The following is a 21,547-nucleotide window of genomic DNA, read 5'->3' as shown; positions in this document are numbered from 1 at the left end:
GTGAAAATAGTCAATATTTCTGTGACAATTGTGGTCAAGTAACGCTGGTGTGGCCTAGGTCGAATGGTGACAATGGCTTTTCTTATCCCATTTCTCCTTTTATTCCCTCAGGCATTCTCTGCGTTTTATTTTGTGATGAATTTTTTAAATTTGACGGATGGAGGCCCTCATGATTTGGACAAGGTGAAGAAGGCAGTTGATGAGTTCTGTTCAAGGCCTTGGGTTGAGGTAGGTGAGAGCTCTTTGTGAAGGTTCTGCAACACATGTAGCCCCTTCACCTCCAGAATCAGAGAGTGCAGTAAGGGGCAGGGACTGACACACTGCTACTGGGCACAGATTGGCGGTGGAATTTATTGCAAGAGGAGACACTTCCTTTATATCAGAATCTTGGGCATATGCCTGTCAAAGCTCCTGCTGTCACTGTCCCTAAAGTTGAAGAGGATTAACAGGTCAGCTGTACAAGGAATTCAGCAAGAAGTCCACTGGATTCATCGTTCTCCACCGACTGAACTGGGTCTGAGAAAAAAGCTTGGCTCAGTAGATGAGACTGGCCCAGGTATATAGTCCCATCACTGCGGAGAGAGGCATCACTAAACCTTTCAGCATCTTGATGTAAACATGTATTTTTTAAAAATCCATCGCAAGTGTTCATTGAGCTGAGGAAGTAAATGTTTATGGAGGGAAGAATGCTACAATGAGAAAAGAGTAGATGAGCACATTCAGTTACAATTAATCCTTCTCTGGCCAGAGTTGAACCCCAATGGAATGAGAAAATCCTGGGATAATGAGGGCAGGAACAGAAGCCACTAACAGGGGCCATTAACTCAATTCATGAGGTTGAAGAGGATAATAATTATTCACCAGAGTACCAACCTTGTGTATATCTGGACTGACCGTTCTGTGGTGGGTAGAGTCAGTGGATCCTGTGATCAAATCCAGCAGCTTGAATGAGGCAATCATTCACTGAAAACACATGTCTCCTTACACTGAAAACACATGTCTCCTTACACTGAAAACACATGTCTCCTTACACTGAAAACACATGTCTCCTTACACTGGTCCAAACCCACCTCTACATAAACTGCAGCAGTGCAACCTCTTTCTCTGTACCTTTTACCTTCCAATAGTTTTAGCATTTCCTCCTCTTCCATCCTGCAGTTTCTTTTATTCCTCCTATTTTATTCTTTTAGGTTTCAGCTTTCTATGAGCAGGAGTATCTGAAGCTTCAGTCAGCTAACTGGCAGCTCGACATGAGACTTAACTCTCGGGTACTGTTATTGCTGCTGCTACAAGCCCCCACATTACTGTAAAGTTTGAGTGTTACCCAGTGACCTAATTTCTACACTTCCTTGTGCTATAGAACAAGAAAACTAGATGTGGATTAATCACAGGAGTTACATGTTTGCTTTCTTTTCAGAATATTAATTTATTCTTAACAGGTGAATAACTTGTTCTCGATTGATGAACAGTATCTAAGCGAATACTGCTTCTCCGGACACTATATCCTCAGCCTCCTGCAGAACAGCTACAACTTTACTTCTGCTAATTGGAAAACAATCAAGTTTATGAGAAAGGTTTGTACCATGGGCACTGATTCCATTCCTCCCGAGCCTCTGTCTCAGCGTAAATCAGACTGTTCAGTCTTGCTGTTCTATTTGATCCTAAGCTGAGCTTCCAGCCTCAATTTCTCCATCAACAAGATTGCCTACTTCCACCTCTGTAATGTTAATGGATCCAACTCATATGGTGAAGTACAAAACAAAACACAGATCTTTTCCTTGATAGTAGGTTTATTCACGGGATGCAATGTTACAGATCTCTGCCTCCTAATTACTAACTCAGGCTGGGATTTTCCATGCCCGCTGGCGCCGGCTGTATTCGGTGGCATGAGCGGACAATATGGCACAATCAGTTTCACGACCTTGTGAAACCAGTTTGTGATCATCCGCTCAGCCTGCCAATGGTGGGCCACGTTTCCCGCCATCGGAAGTCAGGAACTTCATTGTAATACATCTACATATCACTGTTATGCCAGCCCGTCGGAATCATCCCCCCAGCCGCTGGATCATCCGCCCACATCAGTAGGAAAACACGCCGACGTGTTTCACAACGGCACATAAGCGACGTGCACCTAGCAAGCTGCACTTCACTCAGGACACCACCACCCATTCTCACACACAAACCCCTCACATGTCCATCTGGCCTCAGCCCCTCTGGAGATTGCCTCCTCAGCCCTCACCATCTTGAGGCCACTTGCACAGATCAACATATGCCTCCCCATACACCCTGGGCAGACCCCCCCTACCCCAGTACAGCCCTCGCCCTGCAGCCTCTTCCCTTGCCTGAGGCCACTTCTCCCCCTCCCCAAAGCAAGGCCTAGCCTTACAGCTATTGAAAATCCACCCCGGCCTTATGATGGGTCTGGTAGGTAGAGACCTGCCCGTAAGCCCCCTACTAAAAGTGATATGATGCTGTCTGCAAAGCCTGGCGCTGATGACCACGAGTGCTGCCCAAAGCAACATAGGCAAACAAACCTTGAAGTCCTGAGTGAAGTGCAGCTCACAAGGTACGCATGCCTACATGCCTGGATGATCCAGCATGGGAGGATGATTTTGGCCGGCAGGGCTTATAATGAGATGCTACAGCATTGAAATTAGGTTCCCGACATCTGATGGCGGGAAACATAGCCCGCCATTGATGGGCAGAGCAGACAATTGGAAACCGGTTTCACGTTGTCTTTTTTGCCATGTCACCATATTGTTCATTCATACCCATCACCAATGTGCATGGAAAATTCTACTTCAAGTCTCTTTCAACTTCTCCTGTAGCTATCTCAGCACCATTCTAAACATATGTCTTGCTTTCTGTGCATTTGTTTGTGATAAACTTCATCTGCCATTGCTCTGTCCACTTTGTGTTTAGCTCATGCTCTCATTCCTAATTCTAACACCTAATTCCATTGTCCCTCCAAGTTTGATATCGCCTGAAAATTTGATTTATTTTATATCCAGCTTCTGAATCCAAAGTCTCAAAATTATAATTCTTATCCTTGTGTTTAAATACTCTCCTGCTTCATCTTTCCCTACTTCAGTAATCTCATCCAACCCCATAATCCCCTCCCCAGAATGTTCCATTCTGTTCACTCCACTCCAGCATTCTGTCTCTCTCATCCTCCCTTTGCCCTTTCAACTTACCGGGGGTGAAACCACTCTTGGGCAGTTGCAGAGAAATGGGCAATAGCAAACCAGTGGCCTGCTTTATATCTGCTTGATTTTCTCCTCCATTTCTGCCTCTCTTCATGTGGCAATCTGGTTGCATCGCACTGTCTCAGTTACTTATAGATTTCTTTCTTGTTTACAGATTAAAGGAAGTGCTGCTGGCTGGACCCTTGGTTACATGTTGAACCTTACAAACATGATTCCCGCAGAACTGCCTTACACCAGACCCCTCGCCCATACCTCGTACCTAACAATCATGATCATCTTCTCCCTCTTTGTCTTCATTCTGCTGCTCGTTGGCTGTCTCATTTTTAGAAAGAAACTGTGCAGAGAACAAAATAAGATATAATGATTTTTACTAACAGAAGTTCATTCCAAATATATGGCCATAAATTTTTCAAAATCATCCAGGGCAAAGCAGCCTACTTGATTGGCACCCCATTCACTCCCTCCACCATCGACACACAGTAGCAGTAGCATGTACCATCTACAAGATGCACTGCAGCAACTCACCAAGGCTCCTTCAACAGCACCTTCCAAACCTGCGACCACTGCCGTCTTGAAGGACAAGGGCAGCAGATAGATGGGCATGCCACGACCTGCAAGTTCCCCTCCAAGCCACTCACCATCCTGACTTGGAAATATATTGCCATTCCTTCACTGTTGCTGGGTCAAAACCCTGGAATTCCCTACACCACATGGACTGCAGCAGTTCAAGAAGACAGCTAACCACCACCTTCTCAAGGGCAATTAGGGATGGGCAATAAATGCTGGCCTAGCCAGCAACACCCACATCCCATAAAAGATTTTTTAAAAATTGCATGAAATTGTACTATAGAACAAGTTGACTTCTATCCAATTTGACTATACTACCTCCAGCAGGATCTGGGTAGTTGGGCCATGGGCAGTGAAGTTTCTCTGGGCTAGTTTAAGACTAATTGCTGGATCAGGAACATTGACCAATCCACTGTGAGTTGTCGCATTATTTTAACACAAATTTAAATTACCTGATACCTACTCACTGAATAGTCACAGTGCCTAAGCGGGAAATTTACCATTGTTTGTTAGCTGAAGATTTTGCTGTGAAATAAGGATATTTATGTGGAATTCAGACGAAAAATTCCAGCGACTGCACATGCACAGTTAATTGCGAAAATCAGGAATTTGATGCCCTGCTCCTCCAGATGTTGCACTATACTGGTATCTTGCTGAGAGACTTAGCATTCAAATACGTGGAACAGCATGATGTTGTTGTACTTATCTGATATGTACGTGCTAAACTCACCAAAAAAAGTTAGGGCTTATCCATTCCAGTATAGGTGTGGTCTTAACGGGATGGCAAGTCTTAATTATTGGTAAATAACCCAGCTGGCACTTAAAACTAACTTTTATAAACATGGAGTCTAATCCCATCAGTATTTCATTATTGGAGATTTAAGGTATTAAAAGTGCCATTTAAAACATTTTTCTTGTCACTTTTTTTCTGTGTCCTAATCCAATCTTTATTTCCTTCTCTTTATTTTGCTTTTTGTACCTGACTTGATATTGAATTCACTATTTAACTTATACTTCCTGATTCTGACTCTGTGCTGCTCATTAACAGTTCCTCAGTCTGATTGGTTAAGGAGACACACTGTTTCTTTCTCCGTTCACACAGGTTTCAGGTTCTCTATAGAGGGTGCTCTGTTGTTTGTATGGTTGACTGACAGCAACCTCCAGTCAAAGCCCATATGAAGCCTGTTTAAGTGTAATGGAGTAGCACTGTTCGTTCACCACTCACCATTCATTCCAGCTAAATGTGTCTGCACGCACGTGACACACTTCCCAGCTTGCACTGATACACTGAGGCTTGCTGTGGGCAGGGCCCCTTAGTCCAGGGTCAATCTGAACCCTCATAGAATAACACTTGTTTCAGAAGAATTCTGTACAGCAAGAGTAGCCTTCATGGCACAGCAACCCTGAGTGGCACTGAGGCAGTGTGAGAGTATACAGAATATCACATGCCACATAGCACTGGGCAGGCCTACATAAGGTGGACTTTGATCAACTGCTGTCAATGAACAAACGCACACTCACCATGTTGAACACTTGTGCCCTCTAACATGCTCATCCTCTCTCTCACACACTTGCGTTCTCTTTCACAAAGCTGATCCCAATCTGTTCTCCTTCATGGCCTCTCACACTCTTCACCCATCACAATCCACTCGATAATGCTTTGTAGGATGAAGCCTGGCTGAGTTCCCCATCCTGATCCTGGGTTACAGAGGTGAATTGGAACACTGCTGATGGTATCAGCACAGAGTCATTGAGCTGGAGGCTGAGCTGCAGACACTGTGACACATTCAGGGAAGGGGAAAGTTACTTGGACACTTTGTACCAGGAGGCAGCCACAACCCTTCGGGTACAGTCATCTGATTTGGTCAGTGGTCAGGGACAGGAGGGTGTGACTGCAAGTGAGGAAGGTAAGAGAGTTGAGAAGGTAGAAGTGGAAGAGCTTCAGTCTTTGCAATTGTCCAACAGGTTCAAAGTTCTTGCAGCCTGTATGGACAACAGCAGTGGTTGTAGGGTGGATGAACAAACTGACCATGATACCATGGTACAGGAAGCCATTCAAGCAGGAGGAGTTAATAAGAATGTATTGGCAATAAGAGACAGTATAGTCACAGGAATAGACATAGTTTTCTGCAGCCAAGAGCGAGAGTCCAGAAGGCTGTGTTGCCTGTCCGGTACCAGGGTTCAGGGTATCTGCTCTGGATTGGAGAGGAACTTGCAGTGGGAGGGGGAGTATCCAGTGGTCCTCGTCCATGTAGGTACCATCAACATAGGTAGAACTAGGAAAGAGGTTCTGCTGAGAGCATATGAGCAGCTAGGGGCTAAATTAAAAAGCAGAACCTCAAAGGTAATAATCTCTGGATTACTACCTGAGCTATGAGTAAATTGGCGAATGGTAAATCAGTTCAGAGAGTTAAATGCATGGTTCAAAGATTGGTGTGGGAGAAATGGGTTTTGATTCATGGGGCACTGGCACCAGTACTGGGGAAATTGGGAGCTGTACCATTTTGATGGTCTATATCTGAAATGTGCTGGGGACCAGTGTTTTGGTGAGTCGTATACCTAAGGCAATAGAGAGGGTTTAAAACTAAATAGTGGGGCCGGGGATCAAATGAGGGGAGATGTGGTAAATTAAAGGGAGAGAAGAAGACAAGAGAACAAGGTAACAATAAGAGAATTGATAATCAGAGCGTGGCAGGAAGGGACAGAGAGTAAAAACTAAAGAGTGTACCAGCACATAAGGCTAGAGATTGCAAAAATAATTAAGACAGAATTCCATCTGAATGCACGCAGCATTCGCAGCAAGGTAGATGAATTGACAGCTCAAATAGATATGATCTAATTGACATTATGGATTCATGGTGCAGAGTGACCAAGGCTGGGAACTGAATGTTCAAGGATATTCGACATTTAGGAAGGAAAGGAGATAGGGTAGCGCTGTTAATAAAGGATGAGATCAGTACATTATTGAGGTAGGATCTTAGATCAGAAGATCAAGATGAAGGGCAGAATTCTCTGTTCTGGAGACTAAGTCTGGTGGGGAGCAGGAAAGTTGGCATGATTCCTTCTGGGCAGTGGGGCAGGAGAACACAATTTTTCACTTTTCAGCTCATTAATTATGCATCCGCGAGGAGCTCGGTGAACCACGTGGTGGAGCGGGAAGGAAGTCGCCTGCCCCGCCATTACCATCTGGGGATGAAGGTCTTGGCAACGTATTTAAGGGGCACCCAGACAGACATTCACTCATTGCAGACCAGGAGCTCTGCATTACTCCTGAAGAATCTTCACGGCCGCAGACCGTACTGGAAAAGTTGGTGGATATGAGCGACCACATCCCAGGACATACAAGGGCACCTCTAGCATGGCCTTTTGCCCATCTCTAGATAATAGCACCACCAGGGATACACCCATTGTCACCACAGTGAACCCTATTCACCAGCATCTTTCCCTTCCAGAGCCCCCACTGCATCTAGCTACTCAGGCCCTTGCTCCTCATGGCCCTGTGCCAATCAGCGATAGGCACTCCTTCTCCTCATCTGGATGACAGTCATTACCAAGGCAGGGTTGTCTGCAGCCTGCATCATCGACGCCTCAGTGGATGTGTGGACGAATTGAAGTGATACATTTAGTGACCATGTCCTGTGCAAGTTTCCCTCCATCTCAGACCCAGTGGCCAGCGCTAAGCCCTGTGCCTGGCCTCCGTCTGGACATGGCATCCCCACCCCACCCCTTCCAGGTGAAGGACATCCTGGGGGACCAGAGATGGCTGTTCCTGCCATTCATACATAACCGTGTATGGAGACATTGCTCTTTGACCAGGGTGATGAGAGCCATGTACAAGAAGCCTCAAAGGGACACTTTCCGCTTGTCTCCACTATCCATGAAACTATAGAGAGACCATTGCCTCGGCAGCATAGAAAGACTAACCACATGATTCCTTGTCAGCCATGACCATTCACCCAGGAGGATGGAGGTTTGGAGTTATGAGTTGGCTGCTGTCCACCAGCCGTACCCCTTGGGGCCATCCACCTCCTTCCCTCCCTCCCTTCATCCCTGCCTCTGACAGCAGCTGATGGCAAATGGGACAGAATGAACTGCAGCTCCACACCTTGCTGGGTCTTGATGTTATGAGACCCATGATTCGGGAACAACCTTCTGCAATGTGACCTTCGCCCTAGACAAGAGAACACAAGTGAGCACCTTTGACATCCAGTTGCCTCAAAATTATTCGTGTGTCCCCTTAATCGATCACATGTGCTGACTTTAAACTCCACCCACCCAAAAAGACCCTCCCACCTCGAGGGATCTCACTGACTTACTAATTGTGTGGTTGAGGACAGATTTGAAAAATTGTTCGCTCCATCACCTTCTACCCTCCCACTGTCACCTACCAACTTTCCCCATCACTCTTGTCCCATCCAATATCACCATTCCTCTCTCCTCTGTCACCCTTGAACCTTCCCCTGGTTACCCGGACCCTATTACAATCCATCTCCACATGCCTTTCCTCCCCTCAGAGCCGACGCCATTACCATCCCCATGCCCACCCTGACCTTGCCCCCTCCTGTTATCCGAGACACCTGTCTTACCCACCTGGTGAGATCTTCACCTACTAGACTCAGCCTGGACCTGGCACCCTACCACATCCCACTGCCCCTTCTGACTGTGACTGTTCCCCTCCTATAACCACTACCCTGAGTTCTCCCCCCAGGACCCCACTGTTGACACCACTGACCCCACCCTCTAAGACACCCCCCCCTCCCCCACCTTTTGCAGACACTCTCGTTTCCCCCCTTCCCAGACGTTTGCCCCCCCCCCCTCTGCTTTACTTGACATTGCCCCCTCCTTCCCCAGGCACTCTTGCCACCCTTCCCCCTGAAGCCTACCTCTCTTGTCCAGCCTTGGCACAGTGTTTGCTAACAGCCCTCAAAATTACATGAGGTTCCAAAGAAGGAGAGAGCAACATCTACGGACCTCAGAGTCATGGAAGAGGTGAAGCTTGCTGGGTGCATGCCACTTATATAGAGTTATGAAACTGAACATTCTAAATTATCGCTCGCAGGGAAATAATTACGGTAACGTGGCCTTTTAATGAATGTGCAGGTGATGCTAATGCAACTGGAATTCCTAACTTTTGTTTTTGAAAGTTCCACCCACCTTGAGAGTCGGGAGAACAAAATTCCAACAGTTTATCCTGCTGTCAGGAAACAGATATTATACCTCCTGCCAAATTAAGTGCCCCTGCCCACCACAATTTTGGCTACTGGCAGGAATGTAAAATTCCACCCATAGATTCAGCTTGGGTGGTACTAAGAAAGAGTAAGGGGCAACAAAGCTTGGTGAGAGTTGTTTATAGGCCACCCCAACAGTAGTAATAAAGTAGGACATGGTGTAAATCAGGAAATTAGAGGTGCGTGTAACAAGGGTAACACAGTAATCATTGGGGACTTCAACCTACATACAGACCGCGTAAATCTAATAAATAATAATGCTGAGGAGGACAAATTCCTGGAATGTATACATGATGGTTTCTAGAACAGTATGTTGAAGAACCAACTGGAGAACAGGCTAGTTTAGGCCTAGGATGGTGCATGTAAAAGGGCTAATTAATCTCATTGTAAAGGAGCTTTTAGGGAAGAGTGGCCATAATATGAAGGAATTTTACATTAAGTTTGGAAGTGATGTAGTTGAATCCAAAACTAGGGTCTTTAAACAGAAGAAACTATAAAGGCATGAGGGGGAAGTTGGCCATGGTAGATTAGGAAACCACGTTAGAAAATATGATGGTAGACAGGCAATAGATAACAATTAAAGAATTAATACATGTTTTATTGCAAATATGCATTCCTTTGAGGAAGAAAAAACCAGCAGGAAAGGTTATCCAATGTGGCAAACAAGAGAAGATAGAGATTGTAATAGATCAAAGGAAGAAGCTTATAAAATTGCCAAAAAGTAGTAAGCCTGAGCATTTGGAGCTTGTTAGAATTCAGCAAAGGGGGCCAAGAAACTGATAAAGAAAAGGAAATAGAATACGAAAGTAACCTAGCAAGAAACATAAAAACAGACTGTCAAAGCTTATGTGGGTATGGAAAAAGGAAAATATGAGCAAAGACAAATTTGGGCTCATTACAGGCAGATACAGGAGAATTTATAATGGGGAATGAGGAAATGGCAGAGAAACTAAACAAATACTTTGAATTGAATTTTCTGATCCTGCCGGTGTCAGGTTTCATGGCGGTGGGAGCATTAAATTCTGGGAGAAGTTAAAAGGCAGAATCCTGCCAGCAGGAAATCAGTTCAGAATTTTCCCCTCACCACTTTCATGGGAGGCTGATGGTGGGTCAGGTTTCCTGCTGATCCAATTCAGGGACACCGTTTACATGCATTACCATGTCATGAATATTCATTTTAAATGCTACTCGCCGGAATCACACTCTCCCTCCCAATTATGTGCCACAAAAGTGGGAAATTAGAGCAGTCTAAATCCTGACTGGATATAAGTGGCGTGCAGGTGTCCACCCTCACTTCGCTCATAAGGTGAGTGCAACATTCGGCATCGACCTCTAACAACACTGCTCTGGTTTCTCAGCAATGCCAGTGTTGTGCCACACTGTTAGGACTGGTCTGCTCCACAGTGGGTGCCTTCCTATTCTGGAAGGACAGCACTCTGTGTGTGTTGCGCATCTCAGGCAGGGCTGCACTATGAAACAGAGACCACCATTGCAACCAGTGGGGCTGTGAGGGAGGGCAGGTGGTGGATGACAGAGGCATGGGGTATGGTGGGGTTGTTGGGGCAGTGGTTGTGGGTGAACAGTGGCAGGCAAAAAGGAGACCGAGAATAGGGAAGCTGGAGTCCAACATGGAAGTCTGGAATGCAGACACAGAATGGGGTGGATGAGAATCGAACTGTATGAATGGGAGAGGGTGCATGCAGACTCAGGCATGTGGGGGTGTTTGTGTCAGTGTGGTACAAGAGGGATGGGTTGCACAGTGACTCATGGGGGTGGAAGGGGAAGGGAGACTGTGTTTTGATCAGTCATAAAGGAACAGGAGAGCTCATTGAAAGACAGTCATAGTCCTTGATCTGGGGCCAAGAGGTTGGATTGAGAGATTAAAGGCAGTTGGGACTTTGTGCATTTCACAGTCAGGGTTAGAGATTAAAGGTAGTCCCGGGGCTTTGCAGGTCATGCTGCAGATCTATGCATGGCATGTATGTCACAGTCCTGCTCCAGGGAGGAACAAGGCCTGTGTGCTCAACTGGGATGAGGCACATTGTGCTGTGCAGGGCATGTTCATTGTCTTACAGTCAGTGGTGTCTGAATCGCTACTGGCCGGAGATGGGATGATCATGGTCAGGGGAGGCATCTGCAGCCTGTAAACTGTGAAAAGGTAATAAAGAGGGTGGGTGCCCAAAGCTCTCCTTGGGGGGGGGGGGGGGGGGCAGGTGGCTGCAGGGCATGGGGGGGTTCTCCTCTGTCACTGTACACACAGCCTCAAGATGTGGAGAGGTGAGGTCCACATGGGGCATGGGGACATCAACAGTGATCGGTTCAGCAGGGAGGGCTGGAATATCCACAAAAATGACAATAGCATCCTGGGTTAGTGGGGGAGGCTGGAGAATAACCTAGGGAGATATACCTCCCTATTGGGAGGTTCCAGGAAGATTGGAGGGACCCGAACATTGATAAGGGGAGGGTCGAAGCTGGTCTCGAAGTAGAAATGTAGCACTACCATCTTGAAACCCAAAGTTATTGCGCAGTTTAAAATCAAAACTGGTAAAGAATCTGCATGGGAGAAGACTGAGGTAGTGTGGGAGGAGCCCACGGTAGAGTAGGGGCCCCTTCAGGTGGCACCCTCAAAATGCTTAGAGTCAGAGCTGAGAGAAAAGAGGAAGACTTCCTTGACAAGGTGTAATTGGAGCCACTGCATTATGGTGCACTGTAACGAGAGACAGCAGGAGTCACTGGCTTCACAATAAAGTTGCGCCATTTGAGCATTAACAGAGAAGTCTGAGAATGGAAAATGGACAGCTGCTGCATATCTGCCAGATCATCAATGAAATCCTCTAATGTGCTTTCTCCAACTGGCATGGATAATGGGCCAAAGGGCATCCAGTCATTGCTGAAGTGCAAGTTGAGTTAATCAGTATACCAGATCAGATTTCAGGAGTGCCTTTGGTACATTTCATGAATGCGCCCAAAACTCTTCCAACCACTGTGGGATCGTCATGCCAAGTATCAGGATTGGCATCTTGGTCGCCGAGATCTGTGAGTTTGGGCCTCAGCTACGAGGCTGTATCAGTGAAAAGCTAGTAGCGCAGATGCAGCTCCAGGACATGACAGTGGCTTTCTCTTTGTGAGTGGGAGGTCCACTGTATTTCACAGAATCACAGAATCATAGTGCAGAAGAGGCCCTTCGGCCCATCAAGTCTGCACCGACACGTGAGAAACACCTAACCTACCTACCTAATCCCATTTACCAGAACTTGGCCCATAGCCTTGAATGTTATGACATGCCAAGTGCTCATCCAGGTACTTTTTAAAGGATGTGAGGCAACCCGCCTCCACCACCTTCCCAGGCAATGCATTCCAGACCGTCACCACCCTCTGGGTAAAAAAGTTTTTCCTCACATTCCCCCCTAAACCTCCTGCCCCTCACCTTGAACTTATGCTCCCGTGTGACTGACCCTTCAACTAAGGGGAATGGCTGCTCCCTATCCACCCTGTCAATGCCCCTCATAATCTTGTACATTTCGATCAGGTCGCCCCTCAGTCTTCTCTGCTCCTACGAAAACAACCCAAGTCTATCCAAACTTTCTTCATAACTTAAATGTTTCATCCTAGGCAACATCCTGGTGAATCTCCTCTGCACCTCCTCCAGTGCAATCACATCCTTCCTATAATGTGGCGACCAGAGCTGCACACAGTACTCCAGCTGTGGCCTCACCAAGGTTCTATACAACTCCAACATGACCTTCCTACTTTTGTAATCTATGCCTTGATTGATAAAGGCAAGTGTCCCATATGCCTTTTTCACCACCCCACTTACATGCCCCTCTGCCTTCAGAGATCTATAGACACACACGCCATGGTCCCTTTGTTCCTCAGAACTTCCTAGTGTCATGCCTTTCACTGAATACTTCCTTGTCAAATTACTCCTTCCAAAGTGTATCACCTCACACTTTTCAGGGTTAAATTCCATCTGCCAGTTATCTGCCCATTTAACCATCCCATGTATACCTTCCTGCAGCCCAAGACAGCCAACCTCACTGTTAACCACCCGGCCAATCTTTGTGTCATCTGCAAATTTACTAATCCTACCCCCCACATAGTCATCTATGTCATTTATATAAATGATAAATAATAGGGGACCGAGCACAGATCCCTGTGGTACGCCACTGGACACTGGCTTCCAGTCACCAAAGTATCCTTCTGTCATCACCCTCTGCCTCCTACAACTAAGCCAATTTTGAATCCACCTTATCAAATTACCCTGTATCCCACGTGCATTTGCCTTCTTTCAGTCGCCCATGTGAGACCTTGTCAAAGCCTTTGCTGAAATCCATATAAAGTACATCAACTGCACCACCCTCATCTACACACCTGGTCACCTCCTCAAAAAATTCAATCAAATTGTGTTAGGCATGACCTCCCTCTGACAAAAACAATGCTGACTATCCCTGATCAAATCTTACCTCTCCAAGTGAAGAGAGATACTCTCCTTCAGAACTTTCTCCAATAGTTTCCCTACCACTGACGTGAGACCATAAGACCATCAGACAAAGGAACAGGAATTAGGCCATTCGGCCCATCGAGTCTGCTCTGCCATTCAATCATGGCTGATGAGTTTCTCAACCCCATTCTCCCACCTTCTCCCCGTAACCTTTGATCCCCTTACCAATCAAGAACCTATCTATCTTGGTCTTAAATACACTCGATGACCTGGCCTGCACAGCCTTCTGTGGCAATGAATTCCATAGGTTCTCTGGCTAAAGAAGTTTCTCCTCATCTCTGTTCTAAAAGGTCTTCCCTTTACTCTGAGGCTGTGCCCTCGGGTCCTAGTCTCTACTACTAATGGAAACATCTTCCCCAAGTCCACTCTAGCCAGGCCTTTCAGTATTCTGTAAGTTTCAATCAGATCCCCCCTCACCCTTCTAAACTCCATCGAGTATAGACCCAGAATCCTCAAATGTTCCTCATGTGTTAAGCCTTTCATTCCTGGGATTGTTCTCGTGAACCACCTCCGGACTCTTTCCAGGGGCAAAACATCCTTCCTGAGATATGGGGCCCAAAATTGCTCACAATATTCTAAATGTGGTCTGACCAGAGCCTTATAAACCCTCAGCAGCACATCTCTGCTTTTATATTCTAGTCCTCTTGAAATAAATGCCAACATTGCATTTGCCTTCCTAACTACCAACTCAACCTGCAAGTTAGCCTTAAGAGAATCCTGGACTAGGACTCCCAAGTCCCTATGCACTCCAGATTTCTGAATTCTCTCCCCATTTAGAAAATAGCCCATGCCTCTATTCTTCCTACCAAAGTGCATGACCTCGTACTTGCCCACGTTGTATTCCATCTGCCACTTCTTTGCCCATTCTCCTAATCTGTCCAAATCCTTCTGCAGCCTCCCCGCCTCCTCAATACTACCTGACCCTCCACCTATCTTTGTATCATCTGCAAACTTAGCCAGGATGCTCTCAGTTCCTTCATCTAGATCATTAATGTATAAAGTGAAAAGTTGTGGTCCCAACACTGACCCCTGCAGAACTCCAATAGTCACCGGCCACCAGCCTGAGAAGGACCCCCTTATCCCCACTCTCTGCCCCTGCTGCCAGACAGCTAATCTTCTATCCATACTAGTACCTTGCCTCTAACACCATGGGCTGTTATCTTACTGAGCAGCCTCCTGTGTGGCACCTTGTCAAAGGCCTTCTGGAAGTCCAAGTAGATAACATCCATTGGCTCTCCTTTGTCTAACCTACTCGTTACCTCCTCAAAGAATTCTAACAGATTTGTCAGGCATGACCCCCCCTTGATGAAACCATGCTAACTTTGCCCTTTTTTACCATGCACTTCCAAGTATTCTGAAATCTCATCCTTAATAATGGACCCTAAAATCTTACCAACAACCGAGGTCAGGCTAATCGGCCTGTAATTTCCCGTATTTTGCCTCACTCCCTTCTTAAACAGGGGGGTTACATTAGCGATTTTCCAGTCCTCTGGGACCCTCCCTGACTCAAGTGATTCCTGAAAGATCACCACTAACGCCTCCACTATCTCTTCAGCTAGCTCCTTCAGAACTCTGGGGTGTAATCCATCAAGTCCAGGTGATTTATCCACCTTCAGACCTTTCAGTTTTCCTAGCACTTTCTCCTTAGTAATGGCCATCATACTCACCTCGACTCTCTTGAACTTTGGGGATGTTACTCGTGTCTTCCACCGTGAAGAGTGACGCAAAGTACTTATTCAGTTCCTCCACCATTTCTTTGTTCCCCTACTTCTACTACTTCTCCAGCCTCATTTTCCAGCTGCCCAATGTCCACCTTTGCATCTCTCTCACCCTTTAAATATCTAAAAAAAACTCTTGCAATCTTCTTTTATATTACTGGCTAGTTTATCCTCAGGTTTAATCTTCTCCCTCCTTATTTCTTTTTTAGTTGTCCTCTGTTGGTCTTTGTAGGCTTCCCAATCCCCTGGTTTCCCACTGCTCTTCGCCGCATTGTATGCTTTCTCTTTAACTTTTATGCTGTCCCTGTCTTCCCTTGTCTGCCATGGTTGCCTCATCCTTCCTTTAGTATGCTTCTTCTTCGTAGGGATGAATTTTTGCTGTGTCTCCCAAATTACTCCCAGAAACTCCTGCCATTGCTGTTCCACTGTTTTTCCTGCTAGGCTCATCTCCCAGTCAATTCTGGCCATGCCTCTGTAGTTGCCTTTATTCAACTATAATACCGTTATATCTGATTCCAACTTTTACCTCTCAAATTGCAGAGTAAATTCTATCATATTATGGTCACTTCCTCCTAAGGGTTCCTTCACCTTAAGCTCTCTTATCAAATCTGCCTCATTACTAAATTGCTACACATCACTAAATCTAGAATTGCCTGTTCCCTAGTGGGCTCCACCACAAGCTGCTCCAAAAAGCCATCTCGTAGACATTCCACAAATTCCTTTTCATGGGATCCACTACCAACCTAATTTTCCCAGTCTACCTGCATATTGAAATCCCCCATGATCACTGTAACCTTGCCTTTCTTACATGCCTTTTCTACCTCCTGGTGTATCTTGTGCCCCGCATCCTGACTACTGTTTGGAGGCCTGTACATAACTCCCATTATGGTTTTTGTACCTTTGTGGTTCCTCAACTCTACCCACACAGATTCTACATCATCTTACCCAATGTCATTTCTTGCTATTGATTTAATTTAATTTCTTACTAACAAAGCAACCCCACCCCCTCTGCCAACCTGCCTATCTTTTCGATAGGATGTATATCCTTGGATATTTAGCTCCCAGTCCTGATCCCCTTGCAGCCATGTGTCCGTGAATCCCACCACATCATACCAGCCAATTTCAATCTGCGCCACGACTTCATTTACCTTATTTCGTATACTGCGTGCATTCAGATGCAACACCTTCAGTCCTGTATTTCCCGTCCTCTTTCTCATTGTCATCCCTTTATCTGATGTGCTTGAAGTTAGATTCCTAGCCCTTTCCAAACACTCTGTCCTATTTTGTGTTCAGGGGACTTTAATAGCCTCTCCTGGCTCTCCTTTCTTTTCAGGTTTTTCATATTTTTCCATGAAGTTGAATCCACCCCCCCACATGCTAACCTGCTGCTTTGTTTCCCATTAATCATACTTCTTGGAGTTTTACCCTTCCCTACCACCACCCCCCCCCCCCCCCTTCTAGTTTAAAGTCCTGTTGACCACCCTATTTACCCTTTTCGCTAGAACATTGGTCCCAGATTGGTTCAGGTGGAGACTGTCCCACCGGTACAGATCCCTCCTGTTCCAATACTGATGCCAGTGCCCCATGAAATGGAGCCCCTCTTTCCTGCACCACTCCTATAGCCACGTGTTCACTTCCCTTATTCTCACGTCCCTATGCCAATTTGCACGTGGTTTGGGTTGTAATCTGGAGATTATAACCCTTGAGGACCTATTCTTTAACTCACTGGCCTGTAGTTCCCTGGCTTATCTCTACAACCCTTCTTAAATAGCGGAACAATATTAGCTGTTCTCCAGTCCTCTGGCACCTCCCCGTGGCCAGAGAGGAATTGAAAATTTGGGTCAGCCCCTGCGATCTCCTCCCTTGCCTCCCTCAGCAGTATGGGACACAAATCATCTGGACCTGGATATTTGTCCACTTTTAAGCCTGCCAACACCTCCAATATCTTGTCACTCCCTATATCAATTTGCTTAAGAACCTCACAGTCTTTCTCCCCGAGTTCGATACCTTCATCCTCATTCTCTTGGGTGAAGACAGATGTGAAGTATTCATTCAACACTCTAGCGATGTCCTCTGGCTCCACCCATAGATTGCCCTCTTGGTTCCTTATGGGCCCTACTCTTTCCCTGGTTATCCTCTTCCCATTGATATACTTATAGAATATCTTGGATTTCCCCTACTTTTACCAGCCAGAGCTTTCTCATATCCCCTCTTTGCTCTCCTAATTGCTTTCTTAAGCTCCACCCTGCACTTTCTGCATTCCACTAATGCCTCTGCTGATTTGCTTCTCTTGTTCCAGCTAAAAGCCTTTCTTTTCCTTCTCATCGTGACATGAAAATCTCTGGTCATTCATGGTTCTCTGGGCTTGTTACTCCTTCCTATCACCCTACAGGGAACATGTTGAGCCTGTACCCTCCCCATTTCTTTTTTGAACACCCGCCACTGTTCCTCTTACATTTCTCCACAAGTAGCAGTTCCCAGTCTACCTTGGCCAGATCCTGCCTTATTTTACTAAATTCCACTCTCCCCAATCCAAAACATTTTTTTGCAACTTGTCGATTTCTTTTTCTTTAACAAGCTTAAACTGTACCATGTTGTGGTCGCTATCGCTAAAACGCTCGCCCACCACCACCTCAGCCACCTGTCTGGCTTCATTCCCCAGAATTAGGTCCAGCAATGCACCGTCCCTTGTTGGACCCTCTACATATTGACCTAAAAAGTTCTCCTGTACACATTTCAAGAAATCCACTCCATCCAAGCCCTTAACAGTTTGTCTATCCTAATTAATGTTGGGAAAGTTGAAATCATATAACCCTATTTTTATTGTTTTTACACATCTCCACAAATTGTGCACATATTTGCTCCTCAATCTCCCGCTGACTGTCTGGGGGTCTGTAATAAACATCTAACAATGTGGCTTCCCCTTTTTTACTCCTAAACTCTACCCACAAAGCTTCATCCGTTGCCCCATCCAAGATATCATCTCTCCTTACTGCAGTAACTGACTCCTTAACAAATAATGCAATGCCTCCTCCTCTTTTACCCCCTCCCCTGTCTTGCCTGAAGCTTCTATATCCCGGAATGTTGAGCTGCCAATCCTGCCCTTCCTTCAACCATGTCTCAGTGATGGCTACTATATCATAATTCCACATGTCAATCCTCACCCTTAACTCATCCGTTTTACCTGTAATACTCCTGGCATTAAAGTAGAGGCCATCCAGCCTTGCCTTACTCCCTTGAAGCTTAATGCAGCTGTACTCCCTCTGACTTGATTGTTTTACTGTATTATGATGTATCCCTATTCTGCTAACATTCTGTGTCCCCTCCCCCTGCCAAATTAGTTTAAACTCCTCCCAACAGTCCTAGCAAACCTGCCCGCAAGGATGTTAGTCCCACTCTGGTTCAGAAGTAGACTGTCCCGCTTGTACAGGTCCCATCTTCCCCAGAAACAGTCCTAGTGATCCAGGAATCTAAAACTCTCCCTCCTGCACCAACTCTTAAGCCATCTGCGCTACTCTCCTATTTCTGAGCTCGTTAGCAAGTGGCACTGGATGTAATCCAGAGATTATAACCCGAGAGGTCTTGCTTTTTAGTCTACTGCCTAACTCCCTGAATTTTTGATGCAAGACCTCGTCCCTCTTTCTACCTATGTCATTGGTACCGACATGGACCTCTGCCTCATCACCCTCCCCCTTCAGGATGCCCTGCAGCTGTTAAGTGACATCCCGGACCCTGGCACCAGGGAGGCAACATACCATCCTGGAGTCACGTTGACGGCCACAGTAGCGCCTATATGTTCCCCTGACTATAGAATCCCCTATTACTATTGCTCTTGCTCCCTTCCTCCCCTCCTGTACAGACAGGCTGCTTGTGGTGCCAGAAGCTTGGCTTTGTCTGCACTCCCTGGCGGAACCAGCGCCCTAATCAGCCTGCAAAATGGAATACCGATTTGCGAGCGGAACCCCAGGGGACTCCTGAACTACCTGCCTGTTTCTCTTGGACTGCCTGGTGGTCATCCATTCCATTCCATCCTCAAGTCCCTTCATCTTTGGTGTGACCACCTCTCTAAATGTGCTCTCCACGATGCTATCAGACTTGCGGATGCTCCACAGTGTCCCCAGGCACTGTTCCAGCTCTGAAACCCGAGCTTCCAGGGGCTGCAGCTGGACACACTTCCTGCACAAATGCTGGTGCCAGGCACTGGAAATGTCCCTGGCCTCCCACATGGAGCACGAGGAGCACACCATGGCTTTGAGCGCACCTGCCACGACTTATCCCTTTAAATTAAACCTTTTAAGTCAATTACTCTAGGGCCCTTCTTTCCTGATCCTCATTGCTGTAGAATATACAAAACTGCAAACCACAAAAAGACCCTAAACTATAAGCGATTCAAGTAGTAAATACCTTACCCACTAATTACAAGTGATTCCTTTCCCTTGTAGCTTCTACTGCTACAGCACGCTCTGAAGATTTAAGAAGTTGGACAGCAAGGAAAAAAGTGCAAAGAGCACCTTGTACCCTGTGCACCGAATTTCCGCTTTGCACCAAATTGCAAATATCCGCTCTGGCTGTGCCCCACTCAAGGTGTGCTCTCTTTCTCCTGTTCGTGTGCAAGCATATTTGCCCAGTATGTGTTAAGCTGTTGCAGCTATCGGTCCACAGGGAGAAAAAGGAGTTAATAATGGAGCCTGTGCGCAATGCTGCCTTCTTGATGGCAGTGACCTGACTGAGGAGGAGAAGGGCCCAGCGCCGGCGAGCACAGCTTCAAGACGAGGCCTGGCCTGAGGTCCATGGTCCAGGGGAGCCCCAGCAAGACCCAGAGGCTGAGGAGGTTAGACCCATCCCATGGAGGAGACTCACACGATCAAGGATCTACTGAAGAAGACGTTCCTATCTGGAGATGAGTGATAAACAACGCCGCATGCGTCTGCGCTTGTCAAGAGACGTGGTGGATCATATCTGTCACATTCTGCAGGAGGATCTAATGCCCCATGGACTGGGAGAACATCCCCTGCCAGTGCCCCTGGAGATCACTGCCACGTTCAATTTTTTTGCCAGCGGATTGTTCCAGGGACCCACAGGGGACCTATGCAGCATCTCACAGTCCTCAACACATTAATGTATCAAGGATGTGACAGATGCCGTCTACAGTAAGGTTCATCATTATGTGAAGTTCACACTCAATGGAGCTAGCCAAGCTGTTAGATTTCGGGGGTTTGCAGCTATCTCAGGCTTCCCTGGAGTACAGGGTGCAATCGATTGCACGCAAGTCGCTTTGAGAGCTCCTTAGCAGCAGCCCCTGATGTTCATTAACAGGAAAGGGTTCCACTCCATCAATATTCAAATGGTGTGTGATCATTAGAAGCACATCGTGCACTTTTGGGCTAGGTACCCTGGGAGTTGCCATGACTCATAAATCCAGAGTCACTCTCAGGTGCTTCACATATCCAAAGAGCCTCAGCGATCACAGGGCTGGCTGCTTGAGCATAAGAGGTACCCACTGAAATGATGGCTCATGACACCCATGCATCATCCTCAGAGTGCCTCAGAGGAGAGATACGATGTGGCGCAGAGCTCAACATGATCCATCATAGAACAGACCATTGGCATCCTGAAGATGTGTTTCTGATGTTCGGGCCGCTCAAGCATGGCTCTGTGGTACGCTCCATAGAGGGTGTCCCCCATCGTTGTGGTCTGTTGTGTCCCTCACAACCTGGCGCTTCAAAGGGGGGGGATCCCTTGCCAAAGGGAGACATGGGGGAGGCTGAGATGTCCTCTGATGATGAGGAGCAGGGAGGGCAGAGACCAGCAAAGGGAGATGGAGGTCAGCTCCCATGTGAGGATGCCATCGTAGAAGCACGACGTGGAAGATGTGCCCGTGACACACTGATAGCCACAAGATTCCAGGAGAAGTAAGGTGCAGGCAACAGGACACAGCCACATCTCCTCTGTCTCTTGGTGCCATCCCAGTTCACAGAAAGGCCTTTACAACCAGTAACATCGAGAGCAAGTTCAGCATTTGGACTTGCACTTTCAATCCTCATGATTCACCAGGACATAATCTTTGAATCTTTGGAAAGGTCAGCGGTGAACCCTGTACCCGTGCACTCTGGCAATGAAAGTCGACACACCAGCACAAACACTGTGTCAAATGACTTGATGCAGCCATCGCCACCTTAATAAGGAACTTTTTGTGGACACTGAGATGTGCGCACGGTTGGAGAGACCAGCATGGCTGCAGATCTTTGGCATTGCCAATGAAGACAGCCTTCTCATTATGAGAAAGAATTACAGCCAATCCTCCAGGGCTATTGAGTGTTGTGTTGT

At 46.7% G+C, this 21,547-nt stretch overlaps 1 protein-coding gene across 3 annotated transcripts in view; it reads left to right on the top strand.

Annotated features, from left to right (window-relative positions):
• Positions 1-3,745, top strand: part of entpd1 (ectonucleoside triphosphate diphosphohydrolase 1) — a 141,947-nt gene extending 138,202 nt beyond the window's left edge. For all 3 annotated transcript variants that reach the window (XM_041209791.1, XM_041209793.1, XM_041209792.1), the window contains exons 8-10: positions 112-228; positions 1,440-1,574; positions 3,361-3,745. In XM_041209791.1, the coding sequence (XP_041065725.1) occupies positions 112-228; positions 1,440-1,574; positions 3,361-3,567 (459 nt within the window). In that variant the 3' untranslated portion in view covers positions 3,568-3,745. The remainder of the gene's footprint in view (positions 1-111; positions 229-1,439; positions 1,575-3,360) is intronic.
• The last annotated feature ends 17,802 nt before the right edge of the window (positions 3,746-21,547 follow it).

Source organism: Carcharodon carcharias, chromosome 17, assembly GCF_017639515.1.
Source record: "Carcharodon carcharias isolate sCarCar2 chromosome 17, sCarCar2.pri, whole genome shotgun sequence".
NCBI lineage: Eukaryota > Metazoa > Chordata > Chondrichthyes > Lamniformes > Lamnidae > Carcharodon > Carcharodon carcharias.
This window is presented reverse-complemented; position numbering and strand designations above follow the sequence as displayed.